At 36.8% G+C, this 22,491-nt stretch overlaps 1 protein-coding gene and 1 pseudogene across 1 annotated transcript; one reads left to right on the forward strand and one right to left on the reverse strand.

Moving 5' to 3' along the window:
* Positions 1 to 3,307: 3,307 nt before the first annotated feature.
* On the reverse strand, positions 3,308 to 14,100 carry LOC107722949 (UPF0472 protein C16orf72 homolog). The gene is made up of 4 exons (XM_016531447.1): positions 13,223 to 14,100; positions 11,975 to 12,055; positions 5,741 to 6,016; positions 3,308 to 4,096 (listed from the first exon to the last, which is right to left on the reverse strand). Exons 1-4 carry the CDS (start codon positions 13,416 to 13,418, stop codon positions 3,855 to 3,857), a joined length of 795 nt encoding a protein of 264 aa, XP_016386933.1. The 5' UTR covers positions 13,419 to 14,100; the 3' UTR covers positions 3,308 to 3,854.
* A 713-nt stretch (positions 14,101 to 14,813) lies between these two features.
* Positions 14,814 to 22,491, forward strand: part of LOC107722942 (ATP-binding cassette sub-family G member 2-like) — a 9,843-nt pseudogene continuing 2,165 nt past the window's right edge.

Genomic DNA, 22,491 nt, shown 5'->3' on the forward strand with positions numbered 1-22,491 from the left:
TTATGTGGAACACTAAAGGAGATTCTTTGAAGAATATCCTGGTCGCTCGAATGGTCAGTGAAGATTTCAAATAACAAAATCATCATTAAAAATAGGCTATTCAATTTCATACTATTGTTGTAGGTCGTTATTCACTCATAAAGTGAATTCACTAGACAGTTTCAGTCTGTCCATCCAATCTTATAGCTCCAGAAAACACATAAAAATTTTATTTTTATACGTAATGTTTTATATTTAATTAATTCTACTTCATTTATATATATAAAAAAAAAAAATATATATATATATATATTGCACGTCACTTTTAGTTATTTTTAATAATTTTGAGACTTCATTTCTTCAGTTATTGCCATTGCATGGATAAGAAATCTTAGCAGATTTTTATTTTACTTTAATGACAAAAATTTCATGAAAACCATTAATAGTTTCAAAGTACCAAAGATATCATAGTTCTTGCTACTACTGTATAGTTATATTACATTAATATGGGTTTGCCTTCTATGAAGTTTATCAGCAGCTTTCTGAATCTGTCATTTTGTGAAATAATTGTTAGTGTAGATGTAGTTATAGAATTCATTGAACAGTGAAGAGAGAGGGTATAGCATAAATTAAAATATTTACAGAGATAGTTTACCCAAAATGTATTTACCCACCCTTCATGTTCTTCCAAAACTGATTTAAAAAAATAAATTTAAAAAAAAGTCGAGTAAATGTTGACAGAACTGTCATTTTCGGGTTAACTATCCCTTTAAGCCTGTATATGTCATATCTTAGTTTAAGCATGATTTCAGGTTAAAATGTATATGATGGTATAAAGGAAAATCTTTATAAGTTTTGTTACAGTTTTAATGGTGCTGGTGCTGTATCTGTAATAATGTTACATGATTTTTTAAGTTTTCTTCAAAGAAATTAAAGAATTTAAAATCATTTTAGATAAGAGTATAGCATGTCATACTGTTGACACCTGCCAAACACATTTCAACAACTCTAAGAAAGAAACAAAGAATTGTCAGTGTTGATATTTGATTCCTTCAGTTCTTTCCACACAACTAATTTCTTTGCATTTTTAGTTCTACAAAACCCTATTAACAACTCTTTACATTTCCGTTATGCTTGACATGACGTGTCAAAAACTAAATTGTTGGATTGTAGCTAGTATTGTGGGGCTGTAGCATCTCCAGCCTATGGAGGCACATTCATTGAGTGTTCAAACACAACTGAACACATGGGAACAAGCAATCATTTTGAAAGCATTGTTATTGGCAGCTGTTGTTCACAGATTGTCAAATGGAACAGTAACAGATTGTACTTTTTATACAACAGAATGTGCATTCAATATATTAGCATTTTAATCCAGTTTAATGATAAAATCCTATTTGCTCTGAAATGTGACTCATATGACAAAGGTAGCAGAAAAAGAGGTAGTTAAAAGCTTGATTTCTTTAATGCAAGAATCATTATTGTACATTAACAATTCAATGGTCTCTGCACAGCTTTTTTTTTTTTTTTTTTTTACAATATGTACCACAAGTCTATGTCAGCACCTACAAGTATTTACATTACATAATGTTACAGTGGAGACAAAGGTGCTGGGGAAAAGAGTGACAAAAGAGGATGAATGGAAAAAAAGATGGATGCTCAGGAAGAATGAAGGGAAATTACTGAAGTAAGAGTGATTGAGAGATGTGCATGACAGCGGACGTATGGCTATCACAGTCACACTTGTGCCTGCTACTAGAGCAGAATTAAGAGAAGGGGGGGGGACATCATGAATAACATTGACAATAGTAATAATATTACAAGTTTCTGCTATTAAAAATGGTCAACTATAACATACAAAACAATCAGCTAAGCAGTAAGACGAAAACTGCAACTATTGCAGTAATATTAAAATGTAAATCCTCTGAGGTAATTATCAATATCATTGCCAGTTGTATCTTGCAAGAGAGAGCAAGTCTGCCATGATACAAGAGACAAGAACGTAGCTCCAGTTTAATTTACCAATATGAGCAGACGGATTATACAGTACTGCCATGGGCGACACAGAATATTAGGAAATATCAGACAGCTGAAGGTGGGGACTGACCAATCAGAATCAAGTATTCCAGAGAGCCGTGTAATAGACAAAGGAGATCTACAGTCAAATACAGAAACGGCACAGCTATTCCAACTGTCCTGGGGAGTGGGGATTGTACCTTTATGCAGTCGCAGAGTGAGCTCTGAAACCACACTGAACCATTCCCGAGAGTGGACTGGGGCTGCACACACATAGCAGAGACTGTTTAACAGCCAAGGGACACGGCTTTGAAGTCACTTCTACCATGGCCGTTGAATTGTTGACGCTACCAGGACTTCTCAAAATCATGCCAAGTAGTTTGTTAGTTTACATGAAGTATTTGGAACATGCATACAATTGTTTCCATTGTAGATTTCACAATTTAAGAATATAATGAATTATATTGACAAGGGATTTTATATTCACTGTATGATTTTGTTTGCTCAATCACATGTTTGTTGTGTTATTTGATTGGATTGCAACAGAATTTAAAAAAAAAATCTCCAAAGAATCTTATTTATTAGGCTGAACCAAGTGTGGACATTTGGCATGGGTGTGTTGTTTTCTTTCCCGTGAGATTCCTGTGGGTCTGGATGGATTAGTCATTGCTATTTTTCAGATCTCTGATTTCCATGCTGATTTGTGCATTAGTGTGGATTTACAGGAAGGCATGGCACAGCCCCTTCATAGAGCCACCAACCTGTCTGAGCATGTTTGTGGGGAGACTTCGGGATAGCTGAATTGAGGCACTCTGGCCCAAAATGTGAACCTGGAGATACATTTTCAAACAGATTTGTCAGATTTAAGTACTGACATGCCTTCCCAGCCAGCATTTAATCCCAAACGCCATGGTAGAAGGCTGAAACACTGCTGAGCTTTGTTTCTGTTTTGTGAATCGAATCAATGTTGATATTGTAGTACGTTTACAATGTCCTTTTGAAATTTCAACATTGACAACTATATTTTCTTAACTGTTTTTTTTTTTTTTTTTTTTACAATATGTACCACAAGTCTATGTCAGCACCTACAAGTATTTACATTACATAATGTTACAGTGGAGACAAAGGTGCTGGGGAAAAGAGTGACAAAAGAGGATGAATGGAAAAAAAGATGGATGCTCAGGAAGAATGAAGGGAAATTACTGAAGTAAGAGTGATTGAGAGATGTGCATGACAGCGGACGTATGGCTATCACAGTCACACTTGTGCCTGCTACTAGAGCAGAATTAAGAGAAGGGGGGGGGACATCATGAATAACATTGACAATAATATTAAAATAAAACATTTGTTGCTTTTCAAAGCCGCAGCGTGGTAACTGAGAGCTGGGGCAGTGACAGGTGCTGGAGGAAGAGGCAGGTACCAAACACTCTAACACAAAACTCATCAGTCATACACTCACACACATCAAGTACTTGTATACACGCGCAATCATACAGACATTGCTCATTATGTTGCGAACATGCACACAAAAATGTTTTCTTGTTCCTGTATCCGATCGCATCTCAGTTCAGCTGTAACACAACCTTACATGCACACAATCAGCTCACGCAGCAATATAGTGAATGAGGGTTGTGTGTTTGTCGACAGGATCCTATGGAAGGGCACTTAGGCCTCTGCACTGAACACTGTCTCCCACCGATCACCTCAACTGGGCTCTGTAGACCAATCAGAGAATGTGCTGGGCTGTGGGGAGCACTGTTATTGGCTGCTTTTATTTCCTGGTCTGAATAAAGATGGGAGGATGACTGAAGAGTGGCATTTTTTCACATATTTTGCTGTTGTTTTCTTTTCTTAAGAGCTCAGATCATCCTATTGCGTTTGTGAGTGGGCGAGTCTGTTATGACATCATTGCACTGTGAGGAACTTCGTTTCCGAGTTCCGTTGTCGAGGTGGAGCGCCATCTCCTCGGCAATGAAAGTGTTGAGGTCCACATCGTGGAGACCATTTCTGCGGCGACTGGGGGCGGAGCTGGCACTCAGGTGTGTAGGTGAACCTGGGGCTCCGGAGCGCATACTGATACTCGCCATGGCTCCGCTTAGACCTTGAACACGCAGGTAGGAAAACAAATACGAAATATAAATATCTTAAATATACATTTCACAACCCCTAATTAATCAAGACAACAACAGGCAACATGCTTCCACTATATGTATATCAAAAATTGTTTATAAATAGGCCCGCACATGGCATGCGGGGAAAAATTTTTAATATATATATATATATTTATTTTTCAAAACTCACAACTTTCAAAACTGTTTTATAGAGTTTTTGTTTAGTCAGCTGAACAATCGGTATGTTGTTAAACAACAGTAAGATCTTTTGAACACACTGTACTTCTGTCCCTCACAGCCTCGTTTTCATTCCTGTCAAAAATTACATATGGCGCTACCCTGACTAAGGTCTATCGAGGGAGAAAAGGTGAAAGTAGAGACAGTGTGGGGTTAGTGAGTGTGGATCCCAGAGGTGAAGACGAGCTTCCACAAAGACAAATTGCTATTCATGCTGAGATCCTCCAGCGTCCTGATTGGCTGTAAGAGTGTAATTCAGTGGTTATCAACGTTTTTTAGCCCAATGTCCATCTACACAGTATCTAGGTCACTTATCGCCCTACACCAAATAAAATGTCCAATACTAAAGTGCAAGATCATTTTATCTAAATATTTGAAAAATGTAACACTAAAAACTAAAATGAATTGTTGAATTTGGGCATATAAAAAATTTATATTCATTTTGAGATCTGCTGAAGACTACATTTAACAGTGTTATTAAATTATTAATGTGTATAAATAAACATTAAGTGAGCATTAGATGATGGCAAAAGTCACTCAAATGTAAAAATAAGGAAAATGCAGATGTACAATTAAATGCACAACATCAGCCAACAAAAACAAATCTTGAAGATACATCGTGTATTTGCCAAACTTCTCTGTCTCCTCTTAACATTATTCTGTTTTTATTCCTTTTCTCTTGACATTATTAAACATCTCTCCTCTTCACTCTCCTTAGTGAAGGGCCGTAATAAATGCTAATAACCCTCATTATTCATGCTGCATCCTTTGGTATATAAAAAAACATGAGGAAACACAATTGTAAATTGTGGCCATGAGTAAATGAAAAGGTAACAAATTAATAAAACACTTTTGCCCGCATTTCATGTGCAGGGCTGTGTAAAAAGGAACTATCATCAGTGATTCCAGTTTTTGTGCTCTGAAAACCTTACCTGTATTGGGCAGTATGATTTCTACGAACAATGCCAGAGGCCATAGAACGAGCTGCTGTGAAAAAGTGTACAACTCATATTGCCCAAAGCAAGGAAGCGCTTTATATTATTCGCTTCAAAGAATATCATAAGACAAATTTCTTTGCTGTTCATATATATATACATATATATATATACACATACATACACACACACAGTAGTCAACATTTGAAGTGGATCAAAACCTTTCATCAAAGTTGTCTTAAAACAATTAAAACAATACCCATTATTGTCTTAGGACAACTTTGATTAACTTTTTTGATCCACTTCAAGTGTTGACTACTGTGTATGTATATATATATATATATATATGTATATATGTGTGTGTGTGTATGCATGCATGCGTGTAATGCAAGCATTTCCATTTTGCAAAATGGACCTACAGCAATCAAGCAATTAAATGGCACTGTCGTCAAGCTCACTCACCATGCAGAGCAATGGCCTCCCTGAAAGGCTGCAGGTCTGTTTCTACAGATGAACTTGTCTCCGAGGATGTGGGTCGGCTTGGCGACACCATTGCAAGTCTTGGCGGAGCCCTGGAACTACGTGGTGGTGGGGCTTTACCACATAGGAAGCTGATAAGATCCTCACGCCGAATAGTCCGCCTCCTTTTCTTCACCCACGCCAGGACATCTTTATTTCGTCTTTGATGACCAATCTGAATACCCAGCTCATAACTCCGCTGATGGGCATCAACACTCTCTGGAAGATAAGAAAAAAAAAAAAAAAAAAAGAAAAAGCATGAGCATTTCTGTACGTATATCAGGAATCAGCCCAGCTGCATCAATGTCTCCTAGTGTTTTATGCTCAGTGATGTCAGTCTCTTTTAAAAATTCTAATAAGAGCTTTTGAATTCAGAAAATGTTAATACGGCATCAAGCAGAGAGCAAGTATTTCATATGAGGGAGAAACTGAACAGCAGGTAAATTATTGCTGATGATTCAAATAAGAAGCGTTTAATAATGTAATTATGTAAATGTTACATCATCAACTTCCAAAGCAATTGCACAACACCATACATTTTCATTCTGCCAGAACAGCAGCATCATATCCTCAGGAACAGCAGCCACTGTTCTTCAAAATATTATTTTCAATCCATAATAGGCAACAAATATACCACCTCAATCATAACTGGCAGGCATGAAGATTTGTTTCAATTGACAGGATTTCCATTGCTAGGCTGGAACTAGACTGAAATGAATTATACGCTTACAAAACCTTGAGATGGGGTGCATGAAATGATTCAAGAGATGCTAAAATCTCACCAAGGTAGTTAGAAGAAAAATGAGGGACTATAGAAAATACACTTGGACTGAATTTCTGGTGAACTTACACACTGAACTTTTGATTGATTGATAAATACAGAACACCGTAAGCAGGCAATCAAACTTGATCTGATCACATCCTATATGCTTTGAAAACGTCTCACAATAGCCAACTTGCTAAATCAGTCAATATGTAGGCAGTAATCTCCAGTAAACTGAACACACAAACACTCCCTGTTCCTGACAGCTTCTAATAACGTGACTCAAATCATCCACATGACACATCTGATATCCTCCCCACCACATCATCTCTCATCACCGCAACCAAACAGACAAACTTCTGAATGACTCAAGTTTTGCTATAGCAGACAATGCTGTACACGTATGTGATGGGTTTAAGGTCCCATTACTGCAATCTATAATACACAACTATTCTAGGCTGTGAATAAGACTTCTACTGTAACAATGAAAGTTTCTGTCAGGAGAGAGGAATAAATCAACAGGATTTTAAAGAGCAGGTCATATGGGTTTTTGAAAAATATCTCTTTTGCAGTTTATAACGTAGTTATCCTTAAATGAAAACAATCTGCAAAGTTGTTAATAAAAAAAGTGCATGATAAATATTCTCTCTCAAAAGAGAATGTCGATTCTAAATCGCCTTAACGAGTCGTCATATTTTCGAATCTTTCGCCTGTTACCAGTATACGTCACTGGGTAACACATTTGCTTAATCCCCGCCTGCCCGCGAAATACAAACAGAGTCTGACCTGCCCACAAACACTTCCGCTAGTTAGTGTGTTTACATCATGTTGAGAAGACACTGCGTTCAAGGATTCCACAGAAGTACAATTCGAACCTTTTGTTGTGCTCGTCACTTTACCGAGAACTGCTTCTCTAATCTTGGCTTTTATCTTCGTTGGCTTCTAATTTTCTTAATTTGGACCAACAAGCTCTCCGAACCACAACCTGTAAGTATGATTGATACATTATGTGTACATTTTAAATTGAGTGCTCAAAATATCAAGTTTTTGTGCTAATATGATGTATACCTAGTGCAGCTTTAGGTTTCCAGGTAAAGTACGATATTACTGTCTTACTGAAGTAGTTCTTATAATTCACTGTGAACCCACTATTTCTTAAGAATGTGTCGATTAATGTAGACTTGACGTTGTTCTAATTACTTCGTTTAATAAAGAATGTAGTGTAGCACACAGACTTTATAATCAATGTGAAATTGCTGTTTATTTTGCTGCACCAGCAGTTATAGAGTTAAGGCGGGAAAGACGAGCGAGTTAGGCTGCTGCGCCTGATACAGCTGTTCTGCGTTCTGATTAAATGTTAAGACAGAGCGTCTTTTGTCTGTCGTTCTTCGAACATTACAGTAGACATATTTTGGTTTACAAACTGTATCGTTTCATCAGTTAGTCACGTTAGCACTCGGCTAACGTATCCACCATTATTGTTTTAAGTGTTCACAGTTTAACAGCTAAACTTTAGCTGTGGGCACGATTCGCTAGCATTAGTGTTTTTGTATTTTATGTCATTATTAGAAGAATGGACTGGAGCACTATATTGTTGTTTTATGCAAAGGTGCTTTGTCAATAGTAGCGCTCGCTATACTTGCTCAAGGACTCCTCTCTGTGCCAATCACAACAGGCTTGGCCAGTTGACCAATCAGAGCAGAGTAGGCTTATGGAAGGGAGGGGTTTGCTCCGAACTTGCTTGGAACGAATCATTTAGAAATCATTGGCAAATGACTCCAATATTAAATGTATTTTCTGAGAAAATTCCAATGTTTTCTGACCTTAGATGCATTTAAACCTGTTGTAGGGGACTCCAACACAATATTAGGACACTTTAAAATACCATATGACCTGCTCTTTAAGAATTGCTGTCGGCCATGCTGTTGCTAGTCTCCAGCATATGAACAACCTACTAAACACTGTTCAACAGATTTATTTTAATTGGAAAATTAGTGGCTGGGATTTTAATTCTTCTCAAAAAAAGTAATTTGTTCTGTGGTTCTTTCTGCAGGTTACAAAGTGTCTTATTTGTGCTAGGAGTCACTGAATTGTTTACTTACCCAATTCATTAGAAAACAGTGTTTCACAGCCAAACCCTTTCAACGTTATTATATTTTTGTTGTAACCGAGATTCACTCACATGACGAATTTAACAAACAACAATTATTGTTCAGTCAGTCAGCAGCTATTCATTCACGAACAAGCTGCCTTGTCGCTTCAAATATTGTTCAGACTCAAAACACTGACTCTAAATGGTACATATTAGTACCTTACAGCAGGTGTGTAAAGTATGAGTAAATGTAATTAATTACTGTACTTGAGTATCTTTTTGGATACTCTGTAGTTTTACTGAGCATCAAAGATGTTAGCAACCTTTACTCTCTACTTCACTATATTCGTAATGAGTGTTGCAATTTCACATTACATTTTGCATGACACCTAACATGGCAGCAGTTTATTTGATATTGCCAACTACAGGGCACTGAAAGTACAACATCTTGTGTGTTTTGTCCTTACCCAAACTTGTCAACAAGGCTACTTAACGTGTATGCGAGTTCCTTAGCAATGGCATTGAGGCCGAAACCAGGTCATCTAATGCAAGAATGTGCATTGATTTTACTTAACATTATTTTATCACTATTCTGTTATTATTGTAAAAGTTCAATAAACAAAACAAAGTTAAAACAAATAAATACTTAACATTATATTATTTATCCGTTATACTAAAGAGACCTTTTTGAGGGACTTTTTTGTTCTTTTTTTGAGGTGTTCAGTTTTATTTTTGGTTTTAGAAAATAAACGCGATTGCTCTCCTCACAAATCAACTCTCTTGTTTTTCCACTGGCATGTCTCTTTGACTAGTGCATCTTTGAGCCTATATTCAGTACGAGTAAAATACTTAACAGGGCTTACAGTGCGAGCATTTCACTCACATTTGCGACTAAAAATAGATGTCTGCGAACTGGAAAATGTATTTAGGAGCATGAGTGCTAATAAAATTTATTTTTTGGTTAGGATGTAAATTTACATCCTAACTTACACGGTAGCCTATAACAAATGTATTAATTTCATCAATTTATGGAAAAACAGCGATACAGCCTCATATGATTATTGAACTTTAAAAAGGCGACGATTTAGCACAGATGACGCAGAACGAGACGCGCTGAATGAAAGTACACATTCGGCACTAGAGGGTGCTGCCAGAGGCAGAAATGCAGCCGTTACCTCAGTAACCCTGTAAACAAAACAGCTGCTACTTTGTTTCAAACAGCCATTTAGATATTTATATTCGCTTTAGTCTTCACCATAGCACCAAATGTTGATGTGACCAAATAATGTGTCACTTGTATAGTGTTGAATGGGGAAAAACGCAACGGTCAATATGGCCGCTCAATTGCAGGAAGCCCCGCCTTCTGAATGAAAGAGCCAATCGCTAATCGGTAAAGTCAGCACGTCACTGCAGCTGCCGTTAGAAGTCCCGGTTGCTTTAGAAACAGCGCTCTGAGATGCGCGCTTACAAAGTCTCTTTAAGGCAAGTCATGTCACTCGGCAGCCATCTTTGAAATGCCTCTCGGGCATGCAAGTGCAGCTCCTATCTCTTTGAATGAGGAAACATCAAATTCTCCAAAGCTGTTCACTAAGCTTACGATTAAATTTCATATTTGAAATCACCAATGAAATCTGACATCAGCTATATCATAAATGTTGTTTATTTTGCTCAAATAGCGTTAAATAAAGCTTATTTTTCAGGCTAGATCAGCCAGTGAAAGATCAGATCTTTTTCCCCATTCAAAGATATAGGAGCTGCACTTGCATGCCCGAGAGGCGTTTCAAAGATGGCCGCCGAGTGACATGACTTTTCTTAAAAGGACTTTGTTAATACTTAAAGGTGCTGTATATAAGTTTTTGACTCTACTAAAGCATAAAAATACCATAATATGTTTGCAGATATTTAAGAAACATGATAAGTTAACATACTTGTTAATCTGAAAAACAATGCTACAGTCAGTTATTCTCCTTTGAAAATGTGCGGTTTTGGTTTGTGAAACCCGCCCACTGACAGTTTACCCAATTGTATTTCGGCACCCCGGGTTGCCAGTTGGCGGAAAACAGCGCATTTCATTTCATTCATCTTCAATGCACTCGTTCCTGTTGGTGTCGTCAATCTGGCAACCTGCGTGTGCGTCAAGTTTGAGGAGGGGGGGCCGGGTGAAAAAAACCCTCTCCAATATTTAGAATTTGGACTGCAATACCTAGTTCAACCACTCGGTGTCAATCCTACATACAGCACCGTTAAAGACTTAAGCTATTTATTTTCAAACTTAAACTTTTTTCTTAAATTTTATTTTAATCTAACCTAAAACATGGCCTACCTATATATTGACTGATTTGTTATTATTGTTCGGTAACACTTAACAGGTTCCATTATTAGTTAACTACATTAGTTAACATGAAATAACACTGACTGCATTTATTAATCTTGATTCATGTTAATTTCAACTTTTAATGATACATTATAAAATCAAAAGTTGTGTCTGCTAATATTTAATGGAGCTAACATGAAATGTCTCCTTATATCCCTTTATTAAGCTAAAACACGTAATTTGAAAAATTTGCTCCTATGTTGAAATTTTTTTTTAATGTGCTCCTAAATTTTTCAACATAGGAGCACATGTACTCCTTGGGAAAAAGGTATGCATCTGCTGAAGTACTGCTTAAATCAGATACTCTAAGACTTTTACTCAAGTTGTTTTGAAATTGGTGACTTTTAACTTGTAGTGGAGTAATTTTCACTGTAAGGTATCTGTACTTTTACTCAAGTTTGGTTTTTAGGTACTCTTTACAACTCTGCTTTAAAGGTACATTTTAGAGAGTGTAGGTCCAACCAATTATATTGCTCCTTACAGCCTACACTCAAATGCTACTGGTTTGTGCTATAGTTAATGCTCATTCACACCAATGATGAGAGCTGTAACGATAACTATAAAGTTTTAATAATTGTTCTAATTCTATGAGAATAGGGAAGTTCATGTCACAACTAGAACAATAACATGTTGAGGAATGATATCGATGGAATCACTTTCGGAGCTATTTTTTTTCTAGCTGATAAACGCTAAAAACATTATCCAATCAGAATCTACTTGACTTTAAAGAGCTCAAGCATCTAAAGCAACAGACGACATAACTGTAACCTGTGCTTATTATAAGCAGAACGTTTCCGTTGGTACTGACACCAGTATATGTTGGTGTGGTCACTAATATGCTTAGTATGCATGTAGTATATACATGGGCCTGTTGTCTTTGAAATCCTGCCAATTAACGACAAACCACAAACAGTTGCCTAGAACGCAACAGTCTGTTTCTCAACTTACCTTTGTATAGGTTAGTGACGGCAGTTGCAGCATTTTGAAAGGGAACCCACAAGGAAAGCCCCTGTTGTTGACATACTCTATCTGAGGGAGTGAGCAGACAGGAAATGTTTACGTTGCAAGTGGAGATACATCATTTCCCGTCCGAATAAGACACATATTTACCCACTGTATTTAAAGAAAGACAAGAAAACACCCAAGACAACTAAACCACCATCTGCTTTATACTTAGTACCTTAACTGCCTCTCACACTGGCTGTGTGTCATGAGATAGTGAGCTGCCTACTTAAACTGCACTTTTGGGCAGCATAAGCGCGCTTGGAATGTTCTAAATGCGTCTATGATGACCATAAGTGCGGTCTACATAAGCAGCTCTCTGTGTTTTGAGACACAGCCATTAATTACACGACGTCTAAATTTGATATGTAGCAAGAGGACACTACGCCATTTTGTTGAGTAGCTTTAGTTTATCTGATTGTACCGGGTTGTCCAAACCACAACTTTGTGTATGAAAACATTGTGTTTTCGCAATTTAAACCAACTTTTTAGTTGTATCAATTCAACAACAAATGTCAACAAAACCAGCTCTGACACAATAACTCACAATCTTTGAATTTAGCCTGCTAATCCTGCCTTCGCCATTTTGTTTCGCATACTATTATTGTTGTTAAAGAAAAACCTCACGTTTTCATCAATTCATAACGTAGTTTGTATTCCTAGATCTTTTTGTCTACATATATGACGTTTGAGTTCATAACAGAGGAGTTTTCGCTCACAAATCGAGTTATTTTCATCAGATGAACTCCTCCCTGCACTTCGCCATTTTGTTTTGCTGACAGACATCCAGCTGGGTGAAGCTTTTAATATCACAAAAAAATATCGTAAAAGGCGTTTAAATGTACTGTAACTAGTTTTATTAATAAACAAAGACGGGTAACCAGTGACATTTCTGGACTGTATCCTCACAGAAACGGATTTGTGTGTCAGTTTACGTTGCTCGTCTGCCACTTAGCATCAATGCTAATCTGTAACGCCACCGACCTTCAAAACAGCCAAATAAAGAGGCGAAATAATGTGAATTAAGCCCTGAATGTGTCTTTCACTATAAAATAACCCGTCGGCATCTTAATTTGATAGCATTCGATTTAGTTGGGTGGTTATCCGTTGAGCTTATGAGTTAGTGTCCTTTGTTTGCCAGTGTCAGCTAACCAGCCAAGACTAGCTCTCGGTGACTTATTATACATGCCGCACCTTTATACAATTGTGCGACGGCGGTGGCGGAGTTCTGGAAAAGATGCCAGAGTTTCTGTTGGCTCTGTTCGGTCTCCTCTTCACTCGGTTCTTTTTGCTCGGCCTCGGCTAGGCACTGCCGCTCCCATTTGGAGAACCAGTGCTCGGGTCCGTGTTCCTGGATCTCCGCTTCTCCCTCCTCCTTCTTCTCCTCCATGGCCACAAAAACACTTAAACCGCAGCTGTAATGCTCTAACGTTCGCCTAAAAAGTTCTCCGTGGTGATTAAACCCGGCCGTGGTCGATTGTCGGCGGCGGCCTCATCGACAGCTGTTAGTTTACGTCTGCATAGCCAACGGTGCTTGCACTTCTGCCACACGGTCGATGAAAACAACTTAACGTTGCCGAGACTCAAACCCCGCCCTCATGAGTTATGCTCGACGCTCATTAGCTACAGTCATGTGGAGGCGTGGTTGGGCGTCAACGGCTCAACAGTTCATTAGATGCGTCAACTGTCTGTCATCTGTCACGGAGTGACAATGAATGAAGACACCGCCCCAGTTTATGTGAACTGCCACACCAAATACTTGAGCCTCAAGTACACTGAGTAGGAACGCAAGATTGCGCAAGGCCCATTTCATGCAGCCAGTGTCCAAAGTCTTATCCTGTTGCTCTTCTGTTCATTACAGTAGGCGTCGGTTAAACAAAGAGAAGAGATTTTGATTTTACAGCCTGTTGTGATTACCTTATTTGGTCTACAGAGGGCGTCATCATACAAGTGTACACGAATCAAAGACTTTAGAAATACTTGAATTCCTTGAAAGGAACTTTGCACAAAAACCACTTGGTACCAATTTAAAGTCACTGAAGTCTTCACATGTAGTAAACTAATTTAGAGAAAATACAACTTCGCGGTGGCATATTTTAAAACGCTTCTCTTTTATGTATATACACAAGACTAGATCATTCCCTCTAAGAAAACATGACAGCGTCATTCTACATTTTTATTTAACCTTGTAGCTAAAAACTGACATGAAATAATAGTCATACATTTTTTTAATGAAACAGTTTATTGAGAATTGAGACAAAATATAAAAATAAATCTAAAAATAGTTTGCATTTTTTTTTTTGCATAGTTTTTTTTTGTTTGTTTTTGAGTTACATATTTGATAGCCTACATCATAAAGAAGAATATGGGGCTCACAATCGATTTTATTCAGAGACCCAAACAGCAAAAATATGCAATTTGGTTCAGCTGCTGATATTTTTATGGCCAAAAAGTAAGATGAAATTCTTACAGCTTGTAATGTAAGTCTATGAGATCTTTATAACAGTATAGCAGACTATTTACATAAAATGCATAGAAATATCAGTTGTCACACTATGGGCCCTATCATACACCCGGCGCAAGGTTGTCAGCAAGTGTTAGGTAGAACTGGGGCGTGCAAGGACTTTGACAGGAGACACGCAGTGACCTCAGGTTGTATTGGTAATTCATGTCTGGAGTATAAGGTCCTGAAACGGTGGGGCGTCAATAGACTCTTAAATGTTCATTCCACCTGGAAGCTTGTCACTTTTTCTCTCGTCTTCTCTGCCTCAGTCTCTCCAGCGCCATGGATGTGTGTAAGCTAAAAGTGTTGCCTGCTGGGGAAAGTGATGGCACAACGGTGTGTGTAAGGTGCCGGGCCCAACTCTGATTTACCAGAATATTCATTACTGCATTAGAGAAAGACGTGGACCATGCCGCAAGAGAGGACCTGAGCGAGAAATCCTAAAAAAACATCAGGTTAATGTCTGTGTTGATGTGCTGTAGAAACAGTTAGAGCTGACTGTCTTATTCACGAGACAGTTACATGCTTCATAAGAATTGACATCTGACATAGATCATATTCGGCAAAACATACTGCTGTGTAGTCAAATGTAGATTGCAGACTATTTTGATACCGATAACAGTTATCTTTAAGATGTGCTTCCCAGAGCTTTTTGGTATGCATGTGTGTATCAATGTCTTTCTATGTGTTTTAGTGTTGTTATATCCGGAAAGAAACTGTTTTGTGACCTAATGCTAAAATATCACCCAAAATTTGTCCAGAGTTTAGATGTTTAGAGATTAGAATGAAAAAAAGAAGTACTGAAATTATAGTTCTCCATATTGTTTGTGCAGTAATGTTTTTTCTTTTCTTTTCTTTTCTTTTCACAAGAAATATAACAAATTTTTGAATTGTTTTTCTATTATTTTTCTATTATTTTTATAACAAAAATGGTAAACAGTACTTTATATTCAGTACAACAACAATGCCACTTATTTAATTATTATATATCACTGCTATATACATAGACTGCACTTTTGTTGCATACATCATAATCAATTCAGATAACCAAAAATATGCCTCGTGCAATAACATTTAAATTAACTGTCAAATAAAAAAGGGACTTTGTGAAATTGTGAACTATTATTTAGTATGATAAATTATACACTAGTGATTTTTTTATGTTTTTGAAAGAATCTTTTATGCTCACCAAGTTGGCAGTTATTTAATCAAAATACGATAAGAACAGTAATATTTTGAAATATTGTTGAAATTTTAAATAACTGTTTTTTAAAAATATATTTAAATATATAATTTATTCCTGTGATGCAAAGCTGAATTTTCAGCATCATTACTCCAGTCTTCAGTGTCACATGATCCTTTAGATGCCATTCTAATATGTTGATTTACTGCTCTATACTTACTAATATTCAGAAACATTTCTTATTATTATGAATGTTGAAAACAGTCACTCTGCTTAATATTTGTGTGAAAGTTTTTTTTAAATTTATTTCAGGATTCTTTGATGAATAGAAAGTTAAAGAGAACAGCATTTATTTGAAAAAATAAATCTTTTGTGACATTATAAAAGTCTTTACTGTCAATTTTCATAACTTTAAGAAGTTAAAAAAAGAATAAAATGCTTTTTTTTTAAATTGAGATCTCTTCTAAAATTCTGAGTGCCACTAGAAGCACTAAACAGTATTGCTAAAAAGAATCATTGTTTTTTAAACTATGTTTCCTGTCTGTCATTGGTCAAATAACCTCATAGTCCCACCCTAATCTCATCCCATTGGTTGAGCCAGTGATGTAAAGTCTGTCTACACTGGACGAGATAAAAAAATCATTTGAAATTTGTGTCAATACGTCATAAATAGAACGCAGCAGCAGTTTTCTGTTGGGGATTTGTCGTGTCATTATATATCACTGCTATATACATAGACTGCACTTTTGTTGCATACATCATAATCAATTCAGATAACCAAAAATATGCCTCGTGCAATAACATTTAAATTAACTGTCAAATAAAAAAGGGACTTTGTGAAATTGTGAACTATTATTTAGTATGATAAATTATACACTAGTGATTTTTTTATGTTTTTGAAAGAATCTTTTATGCTCACCAAGTTGGCAGTTATTTAATCAAAATACGATAAGAACAGTAATATTTTGAAATATTGTTGAAATTTTAAATAACTGTTTTTTAAAAATATATTTAAATATATAATTTATTCCTGTGATGCAAAGCTGAATTTTCAGCATCATTACTCCAGTCTTCAGTGTCACATGATCCTTTAGATGCCATTCTAATATGTTGATTTACTGCTCTATACTTACTAATATTCAGAAACATTTCTTATTATTATGAATGTTGAAAACAGTCACTCTGCTTAATATTTGTGTGAAAGTTTTTTTTAAATTTATTTCAGGATTCTTTGATGAATAGAAAGTTCAAAAGAACGGCATTTATTTGAAATAGAAATCTTTTGTAACATTATAAATGTCTTTACTTTAAAGGTGGGGTATGTAGTTTTTCAAAAACGCTTTAGAAAACTGAGTCGGGCCGAGTACCAAACAAACTTGTAGCCAATCAGCAGTAAGGCGCGTGTCTACTCATGATGTGGAGGAGAGAGCGTTCAGTGCACTGGACGGACATTAGCCGAGCGACCCTTTTGGGGTAGGGGCGTGTTTGTTTTGGTGATTTCAAATACCAGAAATCACTTACCCCACCCTTAATGTCTTTACTCTTTTTGTGTTGTTTGATAAACATTTTTACAGTGCACTTATAAGACTGCTTTGATATTTCCTGTTTTAGTGGAATCATGAAAACGGGCTTGAATGCAGTCATGGGAGCAACAGGAAGTGGCAAAACATCGTAAGATGCTCACAGAATCAGCAGACTATAGAATTACCACAAGCTGGCAACTACACACAATTTCTAACATTTATTTTTTGTGTGAAGGTTGTTAGATGTGCTCGCTGGTAGGAAAGATCCTCGTGGTTTACGTTCAGGTCAAGTTGTGGTGGACAACAAGGTCGTGACCTCTGACCTCCGTCTTATGTCTGCCTATGTCGTACAGGTGAGAATGCAGAATTTTACAGTCATTAGTATGTCTACTTGTGAGGTTAAAGGAATATTCTGCTCTGTTGTGTAACACATGTAAGTGTTAATGTGGGGAAGATTATTATGTAATAGAATTATTTTGTCTCCTGTTCCAATCTTTTGCTTTGCTCAAAATCAAACACATTCATTTAATTGTGTTTTATTCTTAACATTTTCTTTGCTCTATGTCTGTCTGTCTGTCTGTCTCCTTCTGTAGGATGATATCCTGATGGACACTCTGACTGTGCGGGAGAATCTTTTATTCTCTGGAAATCTGTGGTTGCCAAGGAAACAGTATTCCACTGCTGATAAGAAAAAAAAAAAGTGGAGAGCATCATTCAGGAGCTGGGATTAGAGGACTGTGCAGACACCAAGGTTAGTCACAAATGCTACTGACACTTAAATAAAAAATAATAATAATAGCAGTAAGGGGCGTGTCTACTCATAATGTGAAGGAGAGAGCGTTCAGTGCACAGGACGGACATAAGCCGAGCCGAGCGACAGAAAGATAGAGATGGCTGATAAAAATCAAAAGGGGAAAATGTCTGCGGAAACAAAAGAAGGCTTAAGGCAATAAGGCAAGAAGTAGGACCCGTGTAAATATCGGATCAGCTTTCCAGCGCCTGGAGAGAACTCAAGGAGCGGAAGGCCTGCGATCGGACGCCGAGGTTGCTTTGTTTCTTCTCGATAGGTGAGTAACACCGTGTCTACACCGCCGCAACAACTACTGTCTGTCTACACTGGAGACGATAAAGCGACCGTTGAAAATCTTTTGAAATTTGTGTCAATACGTCATAAATAGAACGCAGCAGTTTTCTGTCGGGGATTCGTCGTGTCGTGCCGCGCCGCATCCAGTGTAGACCATGGATATGTATATACTGTATATATATATATATATATATATATATATATCACAGAACTAATCGTTGCCTGGGTTGCGTACGTATGTGTGGGGTGGAGCTATCAAAATATGGGCGAGACACTTTTGGGGTAGGGGCATGTTTGTTTTGGTGATTTCAAATGTCAACATTGGCTACCAGAAATCGCTTACCCCACCTTTAAAAATGATGTGCTATATTTACTCATTATATCCTCAGAAATGTATTTTAAAAATCCATTTAACAGAGGCACCAGTGCCAGCACTGGTATTTGTGATGCTTGATTTCATTCATAGTACTTAGTAAAAAAATTTCAATTATACAAATATTTAAAATATACCTTCTTCAGTATTAATTTGGAAATTCAGTGTGAAAATATACTTATGATTACAAATTTTCATGTTAGGTGTGATTAATTGTGAATAATTACAGAAAAAGTGCAATTAATTAGTTTTTTTTTTTAATTGGTTGACAGAACCAATATAAATGTGTTAAATAGATATGTCTTCAAGATTGGTACAGAGTTTATAAGAGGCGTATCAGGAGGAGAAAGAAAGCGCTGTAGCAATGGTATGGAGCTCATTACATCTCCTACTCTTCTGTTCCTGGATGAGCCAACCACTGGCTTCGACTCCAATACAGCTAACAGCATCATTGCTCTCTTGCACAGGTACAAACTTGTGTCTATTTTAATAACTCTCCATCACCCAGCTTATTATGTACCTCAGCTATAGTACCTACATAATCTCTGCTGTTTGGTAACCAGAAGAATTTGAAATCTTCATGTTCACGTTATTTTATCTAATCTCTTCAACCGTCTTCTTTATCTCTTCTGGTCTTTCAGGTTGTCACGGGGTGGTAGAACTATAATTTTTCTATCCACCAGGCACGTTATTCAATCTTCAGGCTCTTTGATCACCTGACACTGCTCCATAAAGGAGAAACCGTTTATGCTGGCCCTGCCGGCAAAGCCATGGACTACTTCCAGAGTCTGGGTAAGACATATAATATTGGATATGCTGGTCACATAAATATCAATGAAAGGAAAAAAAAACAAGGTTATCTTTTGACATAATAATAATTATAATAATAATAAATGTTCTAATAGGCTTTTTGCTTGTACATTAACACAAAATACTACAATATTCCACATAATTCAGTTAGTGACTTTCTACATAATAGAAAAATAATATTTATCAGTCATATTTTTAGATATTATTACATTTATTGTTATTATTTTTCTCCTCTTTTGTTTAGGTTATATTTGTGAGGCTTTCAACAATCCTGCAGATTTCTTTCTGGACATAACAAATGGGGAGACCTCTTCTTCAATGCCAACAGGTACACTGGCATGCAAATATGTGCACATATAAACAAAATGACTTTTATACAGTAATAAATGTTTTGTGGTGTTGTTCAGTCATATACTTCAGTGGATCAAAAGTTTCTTTCTATTTCTTTAGAGAAGTCATTGGCTGAGCTTTACAGGGAGTCTCACAACTGTGCTGCTGTCAAAGAGGAGCTGAAATGTATCACTGGACCATCAGATCCCTCTTCAGAAGCCAAGAGCAAGGCGCCATCCTATGTCACCTCATTTTTCTACCAGGTTTGTTTCATGAGAAAAAGTATTTTTGTCGTTTTTAGGTAAATGGTTAACCAGTAGATTAACTTGACCTGCTGTTCATCTTTGCCTCATATCTGCTATCAGGTCAGTTATGGGTGAAATGAACAGTGAGCCATAAACCTTGTTTTGTTTTTTTGTATGTATGTATATGTGTGTGCTTATGAAAACACGAATGTGTGTTTGTATGTAGTTAAAGGTGGTATGTTGGAGGACAGTGCTGAACATTGTCAAGAATCCTCAGACCTTATATGCTCAGATGGCACTTAACATCATCTGTGCTTTGCTGATTGGACTCATCTACTACCAGATGCCTTTAACTCTTCCTGAAGCCTTGCAGAACAGGTACTGACACATCCATGCATGCATCCATCCATCTATCCATCCATCCATTCTTCTTTACATGTGTGTGTGTGTGTGTGTGTGTGTGTGTGTTTGTGCAGAATTGGAGCATTCTTCTTTCTCATCATCAACATGGTGTTTGGCAACCTATCAGCAGTTGAACTCTTTATTAATGAAAGAGCAATCTTTTGGCGCTTTTCCACTGCGTGGTACGACTCGGCTCGGTACGGCTCAGTATGGTACGGCACGGCTCGCGTTTCCACTGCAGTTCAGTACCGCTTTAGAGTGGGCGGGATTATTCACATGTCGTTATAGTTGCGCCGCCTCTACTACCACGACTCCTAAAAAAAACTTTTTCACGTACCATGCAGTGGAAAAGCGCCATTTGTGTGAGTATTAGCAATTATGTTTATAATTGTGTTTATCTCTCAGTGTTATTTTAGTATTATTTATATAATTTTATAGTATTTATTAATATTTTGAATTAGCTTTTATTTTTTTTATTTTCAGTTTACATTTTTTTCAGTTTTCATTTTAGTAATTTTAGTACTTAAACTTATTTTACTTCAGTTAGTTGTCAAAACAGCATTTCTCATTTTCATTTAAAGGGGTCATATGATGCGATTAAAATTTTTCCTTTCTCTTTAAAGTGTTACAAGCTCTTGGTCCATAAAGAAGATCTGTAAAGTTGCAAAGACTAAAGTTTCAAATCCAAAGAGATATTCTTTATAAAAGTTAAGACTTGTCCACGCCCTCCTAAAACGGCTCGTTTAAACACGCCCCCACATGTCTACGTCACGATGTGGGAAGATTTGCATAACACCGCCCAAATGTTCACGCAAAGAAAGAAGACGTAACTTTTATTCTCGCTGGCTGCTGCAAGCCCGCCGGATGCTCCTTCGTCGAATCCGCCGGCCGCACCGTTCTCAAGTCCGCCTGCCGCTCCTCACTCAAGCCCGCTGTGTGTGATGCTGTGTGAGGCATTTTATGGAAGACTGTTTCCTGAACCTGCAGAGTAGCATATAATGCGTCTGTGGCACAAAGGCTGTTTCTATAAAGTTGGGCAGATGAGCTTTGTAAAAATCGACGCGTTTCAGAAAGGCGGGGCATAGAGGAGCAACAATAATGTACATTATGTGGAAAATAATGTGTTTTTTTAACCTTAAACCGCATAAACACATTGCATTACACCAAATGCACAACATAATGTTCTTTTTAGCAACGTCATATGACCCCTTTAAGTTTTTTTAGTTCACGTTCTTATATAGTTATATGTTTAAAATAATTAATATAAAACATATTAAAATATTTTCAGCTTTATTTCAATTAATAATTAAATGATTTTTAATCATTTTAGTTGTTATAATTTTGGTTAACAATAACAACACTGCAATTTATCCGTCCAGATTTTGCATGAAATGTAGCTTGGTGATTGGAGGTTATTGGAAAATCAAACATGTTTTCACAATTTGAAGTAGTGGCTTGTTTTTGTCTCTTTATATTTAAAGTCATTTTGTGTTTGTGTTAATATGCTCTGGTTATGGCTATGTTTGCTGGAACATGCTTTTATATGATTCTTAATGTTTTATGTACTTATGGACTTTTTACTTTTTACTATCAACTTGCCAACCTGCCGGCTAAATCTAACACATTTACATTGTGGATTTAAGTGCTCCTGTTAATTTATGTGCATCGTCCCTTTAAAAAATATATATATATATATATTTTACAAAAACATGTAAGTGTGTTTTTATGTGTGTTTTTTAGGCATGAGAACTTATTACCGTACATCTGTGTATTTCCTGTCCAAGGTGTTCGTGGATCTGTTACCAAATCGCATTGTGCCGATATTCATCTTCTCCTGCATTTCTTACTATATGATGGGTTAGCACACACTCTATGTCACATAATACTTTATGAGTATGTTAAACATGTGGCACATCATTCAAACTATCAGTAGCATGTATTATATACTAAGCAAAGCATGAATATGCACAGCAAACGTATATACTGTATATATATATATATATATATATA

Source organism: Sinocyclocheilus rhinocerous, unplaced genomic scaffold, assembly GCF_001515625.1.
Source record: "Sinocyclocheilus rhinocerous isolate Xijiao unplaced genomic scaffold, SAMN03320098_v1.1 scaffold3, whole genome shotgun sequence".
NCBI lineage: Eukaryota > Metazoa > Chordata > Actinopteri > Cypriniformes > Cyprinidae > Sinocyclocheilus > Sinocyclocheilus rhinocerous.

What these genes read in the sequence shown, in the direction of transcription:
- LOC107722949 (XM_016531447.1), bottom strand. Translation starts at nt 13,418, where the DNA reads ATGGAGGAGAAGAAGGAGGAGGGAGAAGCGGAGATCCAGGAACACGGA. An exon ending in CGTCACTAACCTATACAAAG is followed by an intron (nt 6,017 to 11,974) that starts GTAAGTTGAGAA and finishes CTTATCTTCCAG; the next exon opens with AGAGTGTTGATGCCCATCAG. An exon ending in GGAGGCCATTGCTCTGCATG is followed by an intron (nt 4,097 to 5,740) that starts GTGAGTGAGCTT and finishes TGCGTGTTCAAG; the next exon opens with GTCTAAGCGGAGCCATGGCG.